Below are 13720 nucleotides of genomic sequence, written 5' to 3'. Positions count from 1 at the left end.
GTGTTAGATCTAGCGTTATTTCCTTAAAAAAAAAAGGAATGATACCTTTTGATCTGATATTCATTTATCAGGTATTGTTTGAAATTGGTTTTTAGGATCCAATAAATATTTACTCGCCGTTCTTTTTTTCTTGGAAAACTTCACATGAAAACCGTTTAGAATTTGTGTGATTTTGAATTTTTGGAACTTGGAAATTTCTTCCAAAAAGTATTAGTTTCTATAATGAAGTGGATTGTTTTTACATGAAATTTCTCCCTACTCCAAAAGTAACTTATTTGAATATATTAGCTTTGTTGCTGGAAATATGGTAATAATTTTCATCTTCAAAATACTGCAAGTGATGAAAAGAAGATAAGCCAATTCTAGAAGGAAGAAAAGAGTTTTTATTTTACTGAATCAAAAAAATTTTTAAACATCTTTTTTTTAATGAGTAGAAAAGCCTAAGAACTGTGTGAAAGTATGCATGAGTTTTCATTAAGTCCTTTACATTTGAATTAATGTATTTTATTACATGAAATGATGTAAAACAAAAATAATTTTTATCACTAATAAGGAACGAGAGACTGATTGGGCCTAAAAAAATAACCCCTAACAATAAAAGACACCTCCTTATACTGTTTAATGTTTCTTATGCAAAATAGATTTGAGTATAGAAATCTTTAAAAGAAATTAAAATATATATGTTTAATGAATATTGAATTTAGGAGTGAATACAAAAAGTTGATAAACAAATCTTTTAAAATTTGCTACTTAAGATACATTCATTCCTTTAACAAGTCATAAAGAAAGCTTCTTTTTAGCTGTCTGTCTTTTTCAATAAGAAGGGAAACCTTATTGAGACCACTGAACGAACCCACATGCATATACTGGACCATTTAAAAAGAAAATTTGTATTTATTGGTCTGTTTATATGTATTTACATACTGCAGTAGATCGTTTTAGGAAACATGTAGTTAACCAGTTCCTGATTACAAATATGCAGAATGTTAAGGTTGTCAGAATTCAGGCGACAACTAATGTAATTCGTATCCCCATAAGTTTTTTTTTAATCTACGTCGTTCATTCCACATAACCAAAGGTATATTTTACTTAAAATTCCAGAATAGGCAGATGGAGGTTAACCTCTTCCCTCTCCTCCTTGTAGATCTCTTTAAGGAAGTGGCTGGGCCCACGGAAATGTGTGACCAGAGACAGCTTGGCCTGTTACTTCACGATGCCATCCAGATCCCTCGGCAACTGGGGGAAGTAGCAGCTTTTGGGGGCAGTAATATTGAACCCAGTGTTCGCAGCTGCTTCCAACAGGTAAACGTTCATGAAGGATCACTGGTGTATAGAATGTGTGGGGAATGGTATTGAGGATATTCTGAGAAATGGAACAGGGGACTTGGGCTGGAACCAGGTGGCAGAAGACGCTGGTACCATCCCAGTAAATTGATTTTATTTCTTAAGGCACATCTGATTCAAGCAACAGCAACCCCCTCAAGGAGACTTACCGTTCCTCAAGGGTTAAAACCTCAAATCTTTAACAAGTGCCATTAGATTGCTATGATTTGGCCCTGCTTTTGCCCCACCCTCATCTTGTACCACTGGTCCCCTTGAGCTTTCCAGCCGTGCTGTTTTAGTTCCTTCATTCCGGCCCTAGTGCCTTTGGACATGTGCCCTCTGTTTAGAATGTTCTTCCTTACTCACCACCCACAAACTCCCTTGATATTGCTAATCCTTATTCATTCTTTAGATCTTCCCTTAAATCTCACATCCTCTGAAAATCCTTCTCTGACTCCTTCAGATGAGGTTATGTGTCCCTACTATATTCACCTGAATCTCCTCTGCCTTCTTATCATGCTCATTAAAATTGATAATAAAAACATACTGAATTATATAATTACTTGTTTAGTGGTTTTTCCTTTTATATAAACCTAAGCTCCACGAACAAGGACTGTTTCTATCTTTTTACTATTGTATCCCTATGTACAGTGCCTTGAACATCATAGCTACTTAATAGATGTTTGCTAAATAAATGAATAAAAATGCCCTGACCTCCTTGTAGGCAAGATTTTTTAAAAATGTAAATTAAAGACGTTATTGAAATTGCACTCTTTTCTTTGAGAACATATGTACAAAAGGAGAATGATGTACACAAGTTTTATACTGATCTAAGTTACTGACATTAAACTGGAAAAGCACGTTAGTTTCTTTTTTGATGCTTACTGTGTAGAAAAGCATTTTAGAAATGCTTCTACCGATGTTATAAGTATGCATAAAGTACAAGCCTACAGATATTTTGCCAAGGCATGTCTAGTGATTTATCATTGCTGAGGGAAAAAAATGCTCACACCATCTCTTTAAGAAGAACTGATGTTATGGTTTATTACATTTTATAATGGCCCTTTTTCTTGTTTTAGAGATACAAAAAATACCAAGTGAAAATTCTAAATATGATTCTCATATGTTCTGGTTCATAGAATGACCTTGACAACAGCAGGAGAAGGACATTGGTACGAATTTAACTTTGCACAAGTGAAAATTACTTAGTGTTAAGATTTAAAGAGAGACCAAGACATTTTATACAATTTATCATTGATACATTTGGAAATCCTGCAAAATATATTCATCGTAATGTGCTCCTGGTATGATGTAACAGGACTGGAGCAGGACAAAGAGATAACAGTTTTTATTGGCATTTATAATGGCCTTCAAGTTTAGGAAGTTATCAGTGAGTCTTTACTTTCTCAAATGTTTACTGTTTTAGATAAATGAGTTTTATAGTTTTAAAATATCTATGTGAAGAGTACCTAGAATTGTGTGGGTTTTGATTTTGTTTTTTAAATCTAAGTCTATTAAGGTATTGCGATTTTTTTCTTCTTCGTATATGACAATTTCTTCTTTTTCTCTTTTTAAATTTTAGAATTTTTTTTTCCTTGAAGAACCTTAAATATTTAGTGATTTAACTGACCTAGAAAGAGTTATATAAACTCTCTTTTTACTTTTATACAGATTTTCAGAAGATTTTGAAGCAACAACACCTGCTGCAATTTAAATGAAGGCATTTTCTTCACTTTTAACATTTTTGTTTCTTCACCAGAATAACAACAAGCCAGAGATAAGTGTGAAAGAGTTTGTAGACTGGATGCGTCTGGAACCACAGTCCATGGTTTGGCTGCCGGTTCTACATCGAGTGGCAGCAGCTGAGACTGCAAAGCATCAGGCCAAATGCAACATCTGTAAAGAATGTCCAATTGTTGGCTTCAGGTAGGCTGATTTACTACCAGTGGTGGTAGGAGGCTATTTTCTGTTCTGTTTGTATAGTTTCAGTGTATGTCCATCATTCCTTCCCACTTATTCTCATTTGGGGGTTTGCCTTCTGAAGAAATAGGATGCTTTTAGCACATTCAGTCCATCTGAAAATGGCATTCCCTCAAATAACCAATATGTGAAGCTTATTTTATTATTGTTATTTATACTGTTTTGCTCCAGAACCAGAGATCTTTCTGAGTTTCTATTTACATAGGTTACAGAAGTGTTCATGCATAATAATTGCATGACTCATTATACATATATGACCCTGATGGAAATTGGTGATTTTCTAAGACTTTGGGGTCAAACTTGGTAAGCAGGAGTTTAGCATTTAAATACTAACTGAGAAGTAATCAAATGACTTCATGTTACTTCAGCCAAGTTTGGCATGAAGTACATTAACCCGACTTTCACACAAGAAGCCTTTGTCAGGGAATTTTGAAACTCATTTTTTTTTTTAATTAATTAATTAATTTATTTATTTATGGCTGTGTTGGATCTTCGTTTCTGCGCGAGGGCTTTCTCTAGTTGCGGCAAGTGGGGGCCACTCTTCATCGCGATGCGCGGGCCTCTCACTATCGCGGCCTCTCTTGTTGCAAAGCACAGGCTCCAGACGCGCAGGCTCAGTAGTTGTGGTTCACGGACCCATTTGCTCCGCGGCATGTGGGCTCTTCCCGGACCAGGGCTCAAACCCGTGTTTCCTGCATTGGCAGGCAGATTCTCAACCACTGCGCCACCAGGGAAGCCCTGAAACTCATTTTTTATTTATAAGTGATAATTTAAATTTTGATGTGTCAAGCTAATAAACATCTCTTTTTTCTTCTTTCGTTTTGCGTGGATATTTGTCTTCTCATTATGTTGAAACAGATGAAAACATGTTTTAGAGACTTCAACTACAAAAATTAGCTTTTTTTCTCACTTGGGAGATGGTTTCCTTAATTTCCTTTGTGAAATTTAAGATTCTCTTTGTTCTAATTTGTAGCTAAAATACTAAATAAGCAAATTCCACATTTGTAGCCAATATAACTTTTATTTTCATGGTGAGTTGGACGAATGAAATTCCTTACCACAAGTGAGTGTTTTGGACGATATAATAGGCTTTCAAGCCAATGAATTTTCCTTTCTTCTCTCTAGGTATAGAAGCCTAAAGCATTTTAACTATGATGTCTGCCAGAGTTGCTTTTTTTCGGGTCGAACAGCAAAAGGTCACAAATTACATTACCCAATGGTGGAATACTGTATACCTGTGAGTACTGAGCCAGTGTTTGTTTATTTGGTTTTGCTTTAACATACTGCTTTTGAACTAGCTAGTGTCTAAAAGTATTCAGTTTATTTAGACTTAACTTTATTTGGAAAAAAAATCCCTTTCAAGATCACTTAACCATATATTTTTTGTTGTTTTGTTTTCTTTTAAGCAAATATATTATGTTGAATTTATTAGCACAGAACAATTATACTTTTTTCAGAAAAATTAATTTATTAAATTTTATTTACATCTGTGTTTTAATATTAAACTTCGCATTCTTGGTAGCAAACTCTTTTTTTTTTTTTTTTTTGCAAACTCTTTTAAGAGCTCACACTGACCTACATTGAAAATAATACTATGTGATGAGAAATTGTTTCTTTAGACATACTTAAAATATGTTTATTGTATTTACATTAACAAAAATGTAGAAAATTGGAGAAAGTAAAAAATTCATAAATCTAGCTCCTCAATAAACTACCTAGCAATATTCTTCCATATCAGTGATTTTAATATTTTATTTTCATATTTCTATAATTTTATTACTGCTTTTTTCACTGAACATGTTGTATAGTAAGTATTCCCCCATGTTGTCCTGCAATATAATCTTTCTGTGTTATAGAATGTTTAATTGAGTGAATTACTATAATTTATCTAACCATTCTGTTAAATTTGGACATTTAGTTTATTTTCAGTTTTCTGATTTTATAAGCAACACTCATAAATATTATTGTGAAAATAGCTCTTTCCATATATTACATAAATTACATTTCCATAGATGGAAATGATCTGGGTCAAAGCACTTAGAAGTAGATGATCTGGGTCAATGGCCAAAATACCTCATGTCAAGTTATTTTCCAAAAGAGGTTTATACCACTTTACATTATTATCACACTTTGTTAATGCCTCACTAGTATTGGATATTGATTCCTGTTGTTCCGTCGATCTAAAATATTTTTTTCTGAAGTTATCTTCATTTTCTGTTGATCGCTATTTTTTAGCTTCTTTCCTAATAGTGAACCAAAATTTATTCATAGAGCTGTACCTTTTCTTTGGTTTAGGGAATTGAGTTGCTTTTTGGGTCATAAATTGGCGGAAAGGCAGCAATACTTACAAAATATACACATATAAATCTCACTCACATTCTTAGGTATCTTATCTCAAATAAATAGGTATCGTATATGTGGAGAAAAAAATCTCTAGAATGTTGCTGAATTATAATAGATGAAATACTCATAGCGCATAATAACTTTAACTAGGAAAAAATATCCCAAGAAAATTTGTGAAGCACCATTTATTACTATGATTAACATATTCATTCACTCAACAAAAGTATTGAGGACTTACCATGTGTCGGATGCTGTTTTGGGCTCTGATAATTCATCAGTGTACTACTAAGATAGACAAGATTACTGACTCTCCTGCTACTCTGTTTAAGAGGAGGAGATGTATGACAGAGAACAAGGAAACAAATAAACGAGATCATTACAGATTGTGGTAAGTGCCTCTAAAGAAATAAATGGATAGTGAGGTAGAATATTAGAGGAGGCACTTTAGATAAAGAAATCAGGAAAGGTCTTTCAGAGAAATTAACATTTTAGTTGAGCTTGAAGGATGAGAAAGAATCAGCTGTGTAAAGAACTGGTATAGAAGGGTATTTCGGAAAAAGGATCCAGCACGGTGGTCTGGAGGTGAGGAAGAGGTTGGCATGATTAGGGCACAGAAGAAAGTGGAGCTTATTATTCCCCAAGGGGGGTGTGGTAGGTAGCACTGGCTATTTGAAAAGCCAGAGCAAAATGAACTTGTTGGCCCCCTTGCTAAAAATTTATTGTGACTTTCAAGATGGCAACAACAGAGCATTAAGCCAAGCTCAGGAAGCCTCTGAGTGTGGGACCCTGTGCAGCTGCACAGGTCACACAACCACAGAGCTGGGGGTGGGGAAGAGGTGAGAATGGCTAGGGAACAGAAAGAAACTAGAGTGGATTTCACAAAGAGTGGATTTCTCCCTTCACAAAAGGGAGAATGAGATTGGTAAGAGATGGAATGAAAGAGAATTGCAGATATCAAGCTGTGCAGACCCTGCTGGTCACTGTAAGGTGTTTGAATTGGGGAGAAATATAGTATTGAAATTTGCATGATCAGAGCTAGAAATTTAGGAAACTGATGATAAAGAACTAATGTCAAAATGGGAAAAATCATAAGGTAAGTATACATTAAAGATGTATAAAAAATGACTACATATTTAAAGATGTATAACGTCAGTAAAGGTGTATAAAATTACTATTTTCCTTGGTCTTAAATACAGTAATTGAAAATGATCTTGCAAAGTACCCACACAATTTGAAATCTACATCTCTTCAACATCAATCTATGGTCAGTGGGGGTGAGCTTGAGAATCACTGATATGCTGATGAATTTCACTCCCCAGCTATCATTTTAAAATAAAATCTGTAAGTTACCCAAAGCTCTTCTTGTTACCTAGTCTTTGCAAAGTCACCATTATCATATCTAAGATTACAGCTTACCCTGCATTGTACGGGATGGCTTCCTTTTTGCAGATGTGCTTTGGGAGGTTTTTTGCCCCTTTCTGGGGTTTGTGTAGTGATCTTTTTTTTTTTTCTTTAATTAATTAATTAATTTTTATTTTATTTTTGGCTGCGTTGGGTCTTCATTGCTGCACACGGGCTTTCTCTAGTTGCGGTGAGCGGGGGCTACTCTTCGTTGCAGTGCGCGGGCTTCTCATCGCGGTGGCTTCTCTTGTTGCGGAGCGCAGGCTCTAGGCGCGCGGGCTTCAGTAGTTGTGGCTCTTGGGCTCTAGAGTGCAAGCTCAGTAGTTGTGGCGCACAGGTTTAGTTGCTCTGCGGCATGTGGGATCTTCCCTGACCAGGGCTCGAACCCGAGTCCCCTGCATTAGCAGGCGGATTCTTAACCGCTGCGCCACCAGGACAGCCCTGTGTAGTGATCTTAATCAGCAGCCTACTCATAAATCATCTCTTAGGACAGGTTATTTTCTGCATTTGATCCCAGAACTTTTGATAAAATGACTAGAAATATGTATAAATTGAATCTTTGAAAGGCATACTGTTAAATTCAAATTGTAATGAATTACTTGATTTTACTGCTTTCCAAAATTACTTTCTTAAGTGAGCTTTATTTACGGTGCCTTCATCTTTTACTCAACGTTCCCTAAACTCATCTGGTGTCTGCCTTAAAAAATGAACTCAAATATGAATTTTTCAAGGCAGTCATAGTAAGCACTGCTTAAGTGTTAAATGGATTAGACCTTTCTGTATAAATCCTGATGTTGGCATTTCTCATAGTGCATCTCCGTTTGTGGTTAGGAAAATGCTCTAGTCATATTACTGACTTGATTTCTTTCCTGTTCAATTTTGTTTTCCAGCTGATTCTGAATGTTTCTATCGTTAAAAACTTTCTGAAGTTTAAAAGTCTTATTTTAAACCCTCAAAGCTCAAGAAATATTTCTTGAAACATATCAGCTTATTATCTATGATGGTGTTTGTCTTTAGATGTAGAAAGACTAATGGTGTATGAATTAGCTATCATAATTTATGAAAGTATTTTATGAAATTGATAATAAAACATTTATCTACAGACATGAAGTAGAATTTTTCTTTTGCTAGGAAATGATTTTTTAAAAACTCTTATTTTCCCCTTACCACTCTATAATCCAAATTCGTACATTTAAAATTCTTTCATTAGGCCCAAAAAGAGTTCATCTAAAACAGACAACATGACATAGACTATATTTAATGCTTGTTACCATTGTCTCTCCATTCATTCAAATCCCACTTTTTCACAAAAACAGCTTGACTCTTACTTTGTGTGTGAAATCTTCCCAAATTCTTCCAGCTTCCCCTCACCAAAACACGTCATTCTGTGGCCTCTAACAGTAGCCCCTACTTTACCAGTTAGTATTTGATTCTGTGTTATCTTGTATTGTTTTCTGTGTTGGTGTTTTTGCCTCCTCAACTATCTTTTTAATTCCTTGGGACAAGGATGACTCATACTTTTCTTACTATGCTTAGTTAATTCTGGTACTTAAAAGCTAAATGTGCTCATATATGACATTATAAATACTATTTATAGAATATTAAAGCTGGAAAGAGTCTAAGAAATTAACTCATCCTTATTTTTTAAAAAAAGACTAAGTCTTAGAGAAGGTAAGTGATTTGTTCAAAGTTAGTGGCATGGATTTAGTGGTTTAACTCCATTTGGGGAATTTTCTGTATGCTTGCTGGAATATTATATTTGTTGAGTACCTGTTATATACCAGGCATTTTCCTGGGGACTAGAGATACAGAAAAAATATAATGAAGGAGAAAAAGAGGTCTTTATGTGGACAGATTGAACAGGACTATATATATTTTTTGAAGAATAAGTAAGCTTATGGATCAAGATAATATTCAAATTTTTTTCTTGTTACCCATGCACTGTATGTTTGAATTCTGGGATTAACATTTATTCTAAAAATAGTTACATTTTATATCAAATTTTAAGTTTCTTTTTTATTGGAATAAGAGTTTATGATCATTTAATTTCACAGTGAAAATTACCGTAATTGGATCTTTTTTTAAAAAGTCTATATTCTCTGTTGTAAATAACCAAATTTAATTCAAATTAGAAGCGTTTTTATATGTTAGGGCATAAAGTAGATAGTTCTTTAAATTAGAGAGCGAGGGTGATGAATTTCACATATGACTTATAAGAGTTCATGCAGTTGCTGACAGTGAAAGAGAGCTGGATAGGGTTAAATATGAATGAAAAGGGAAACCACTTGGAAATGCTACTGGGGGCAAGCATGAGTCACCAAGAAGTGAGTAAATTGACAGCTCCATTGCCACAAGAGTGCAGCTGAAGTTGGTTGGCAAGGATTTGCAGTCTGTGACTCCATCATTGCTCAACGGCTTTGGAATTAAAAGATGGTAGGTAGAATTGAAGGCCACGAGCTACACGATTCAAAGGTGTTAATGGTACTGGGATTGATTTGGGCTATCCTCATGTTGAAGAAACCAAAGGGGGTTGAGGGGCTAGAGATCAAGATGATGGGGGCAAGAATTAGGAGTAACAGTCAGAAGGTTTGATTTAGTGAAAGTTTTTTCCAAGTTAAAGATTTGGGATTGAAAGATGTTTTGAGTTATGATGAAGCCTGATGTGTGGCCAGACCCCAGTACGTGATAGAAGTGGGACATAGGAGGTTTTGGAGGTGAGATGGTGTTTAGAAGATCATCAGTTTGTCTTTAGAAGTGACAGATGATAGCGGCATCTGGCCAAGTGCTGTCGAAGGGGAACAGATAGGCATATCGGTTTTAGTAGATGTTAAAGCTGAGGCTAAGGGGGAAATAGTGTAAACCTCCTTTATTCTTGGCCTTTGATTTTACAGCCCATGATGGAGAGGATTGTAGGGGAGATGGTGTTATCATGGGAGCAACAGTACTCATCTCGTTCATAACTGCAATATGAAATTGCAGTTATGAACAACATGTAGGGGAATGTGTTCATAAGTAGAATACAGACTCATGCTAACAGCTAACAGGAAAGAAAAGTAATTAGAGGCTGTATGCATCTGCTGAGGGGCAGTGGCCCAATCCATGTAGGAAAAGTGGGGAAGTGGGGAAAGTCAATAGAGAGAATACTTACCCATTGGTAAATATAGCTATCAGGAACTGAAGCATTAGCCCAGATAGGAAGATGGTTTGAGAGTCATGTTAGCTCAGGTAGAAGGGATGAGATATTTGTAAAATTTTGTTGCTAGAAAGGTCAGCAATATGAGCTACTCCCAGCATTCAAATTGTTGGGGATGGAATCATTGCAAAATTCTCTGCTTATGAACTGAGTTTGGACAGGACTAGTTTGTTCTGATAGTTTTGTTGAGATTTTGGTGAGAAGAGAGGAGGACCGGAAACAGCTTATTAAAAGTTAACAACAGGGCTTCCCTGGTGGTGCAGTGGTTGAGAGTCTGCCTGCCAATGCAGGGGACACGGGTTTGAGCCCTGGCCCGGGAAGATCCCACATGCCGCGGAGCAACTAGGCCCGTGAGCCACAACTACTGAGCCTGCGCGTCTGGAGCCTGTGCTTTGCAACAAGAGAGGCCACGACAGTGAGAGGCCCGCGCACCGCGATGAAGAGTGGCCCCCGCTTGCCACAACTAGAGAAAGCCCTCGCACAGAAATGAAGACCCAACACAGCCAAAGATAAAAAAAAAATTTTTTTTTTAAAAAAAGTTAACAACACTTAAAACAGATTTGTATTGCATTTTTGCAGTTTTTAAACAAGTTCATGTTACTTTTAAAGTATCAGGTTCAAGTATGTTCTTGTCAATACTGGTTAATATATAGGGATATAAAACAAAATTTCAACTTCTGGAACATTAAATACATCAACATTCGCATTATAGGGGTCCCAGAAGGAGAAGAGAGAGAGAAAGGACCCAAGAAAATATTTGAAGAGATGATAGTCGAAAAATTCCCTAACATGGGAAAGGAAATAGCCACCCAAGTCCAATAAACGCAGAGAGTCCCATACAGGATAAACCCAAGGAGAAACACGTCAAGACACATAGTAATCAAATTGACAAAAATTAAAGACAAAGAAAAATAATTAAAAACAACAAGGGAAAAACAACAAATATCTTACAATGGAACTCCCATAAGGTTAACAGCTGATTTCTCAGCAGAAACTCTACAAGCCAGAAGGGAGTGGCAGGATATACTTAAAGTGATGAAAGGGAAGAACCTACAACAAAAATTACTCTACCTGGCAAGGATCTCATTCAGATTCGACGGAGAAACCAAAAGCTTTACAGACAAGCAAAAGATAAGAAAATTCAGCACCACCAAACCAGCTCTACAACAAATGCTAAAGGAACTTCTCTAAGTGGGAAACACAAGAGAAGAAAAGGACCTATGAAAACAAACCCAAAACAATTAAGAAAATGGTCATACGACCATACATATCGATAATTACCTTAAACGTGAATGGATTAAATGCTCCAACCAAAAGACACAGGCTTGCTGAATGGATACAAAAACAAGACCCATATATATGCTGTCTACAAGAGACCCACTTCAGACCTAGGGACACATACAGACTGAAAGTGAGGGGATGGAAAAAGATACTCCATGCAAATGGAAATCAAAAGAAAGCTGGAGTAGCAATACTCATATCAGATAAAATAGACTTTAAAATAAACAATGTTACAAGAGACAAGGAAGGACACTACATAATGATCAAGGGGTCAATCCAAGAAGGAGATATAACAATTATAAACATATATGCACCCAACATAGGAGCACCTCAATACATAAGGCAACTGCTAACAGCTATAAAAGAGAAAATCGACAGTAACACAATAATAGTGGGAGACTTTAACACCTCACTTACACCAATGGACAGATCATCCAGACAGAAAATTAATAAGGAAACACAAGCTTTAAATGGCACAATAGACGAGATAGACTTAATTGATATTTATAGGGCATTCCATCCAAAAACAGGAGATTACACTTTCTTCTCAAGTGCACATGGAACACTCTCCAGGATAGATCACATCTTGGGTCACAAATCAAGCCTCAGTAAATTTAAGAAAATTGAAATCATATCAAGCATCTTTTCTGACCACAACACTATGAGATTAGAAGTCAATTACAAGGAAAAAAAAGTAAAAAACATAAACACATGGAGGCTAAACAATACGTTACTAAATAACCAAGAAATCACTGAAGAAATCAAAAAGGAATCAGAAAATACCTACAGACAAATGACAACAGAAACACAATAATCCAAAACCTATGGGATGCAGCAAAAGCAGTTTTAGGAGGGAGGTTTATAGCAATACAATCCTCCCTCAAGAAACAAAAAAAATCTCAAATAAACAATCTAACCCTACACCTAAAGGAACTAGAGAAAGAAGAATAAACAAAACCCATAGTAGAAGGAAAGAAATCATAAAGATCAGAGCAGAAATAAATGAAACAGAAACAAAGAAAACAATAGCAAAGAGCAATAAAACTAAAATTAGAAATGAAAAAGGAGAAGTTACAATGGATACCACAGAAATACAAAGCATCATAAGAGACTACTACAAGCAACTCTATGCCCAAAAAATGGACAACCTGGAAGAAATGGACGAATTCTTAGAAAGGTATAACCTTCGAAGACTGAACCAGGAAGAAACAGAAAATATGAACAGACCAATCACAAGTAATGAAACTGAAACTGATTAAATATCTTCCAACAAACAAAAGTCCAGGACCAGATGGCTTCACAGTTGAATTCTATCAAACATTTAGAGAAGAGCTAACACCCCTCCTTCTCAAACTCTTCCAAAAAATTATAGAGGAAGGAACACTCCCAAACTCATTCTACGAGGCCACAATCACCCTGATACAAAACCAAAGATACTACAAAAAAGGAAAATTACGGACCAATATCACTGATGAATATAGATGCAAAAATCCTCAATAAAATACTAGCAAACAGAATCCAACAACACATTAAAAGGATCATACACCATGATCAAGTGGGATTTATCCCAGGGATGCAAGGATTCTTCAATATATACACGTCAATCAATGTGATACACCATATTAACAAATTAAAGAGTAAAAACCATATGATCATCTCAGTAGATGCAGAAAAAGCTTTTGACAGAATTCAACACCGACTTATGATAAAAACTCTCCAGAAAGTGGGCATAGAGGTAACCTACCTCAACATAATAAAGGCCATATACGACAAACCACAGCAAACAACATTCTCAGTGGTGAAAAACTGAAAGCATTTCCTCTAAGATCAGGAACAAAACAAGGGTGTCCACTCTCACCACTATTATTCAACATAGTTTTGGAAGTCCTAGCCACAGCAATAAGAGAAGAAAAAGAGATAAAAGGAATACAGATTGGAAAAGAAGAAGTAAAACTCACTGTTTGTGGATGACATGATACTATACATAGATAATCCTAAAGATGCCACCAGAAAACTACTAGAGCTAATCAGTGAATTTGGTAAAGTTGCAGGATACAGAATTAATGCACAGAAATCTCTTGCATTCCTATACACTAACAACGAAAGATCAGAAGGAGAAATTAAGGAAACAATCCCATTCACCATTGCAACAGAAAGAATAAAATACCTAGGAATAAACCTACCTAAGGAGGTAAAAGA

The 13720-nt window shown here is 35.7% G+C and overlaps 1 protein-coding gene across 6 annotated transcripts in view; it reads left to right on the top strand.

The window, feature by feature from the left end:
- Positions 1-13720, top strand: part of UTRN (utrophin) — a 505750-nt gene that overhangs the window by 445646 nt on the left and 46384 nt on the right. For all 6 annotated transcript variants that reach the window (XM_068550755.1, XM_068550756.1, XM_068550752.1 and 3 more), the window contains 3 exons: positions 1145-1302; positions 3083-3249; positions 4429-4540. In XM_068550755.1, coding sequence (XP_068406856.1) covers positions 1145-1302; positions 3083-3249; positions 4429-4540 — 437 coding nt within the window. The remainder of the gene's footprint in view (positions 1-1144; positions 1303-3082; positions 3250-4428; positions 4541-13720) is intronic.

This window comes from Eschrichtius robustus, chromosome 9 (genome assembly GCF_028021215.1).
Source record: "Eschrichtius robustus isolate mEscRob2 chromosome 9, mEscRob2.pri, whole genome shotgun sequence".
In the NCBI taxonomy this organism is placed as follows: domain Eukaryota; kingdom Metazoa; phylum Chordata; class Mammalia; order Artiodactyla; family Eschrichtiidae; genus Eschrichtius; species Eschrichtius robustus.
Note: the sequence above shows the minus strand (reverse complement) of the source record. Positions and strands in the feature narration are given on the sequence as shown.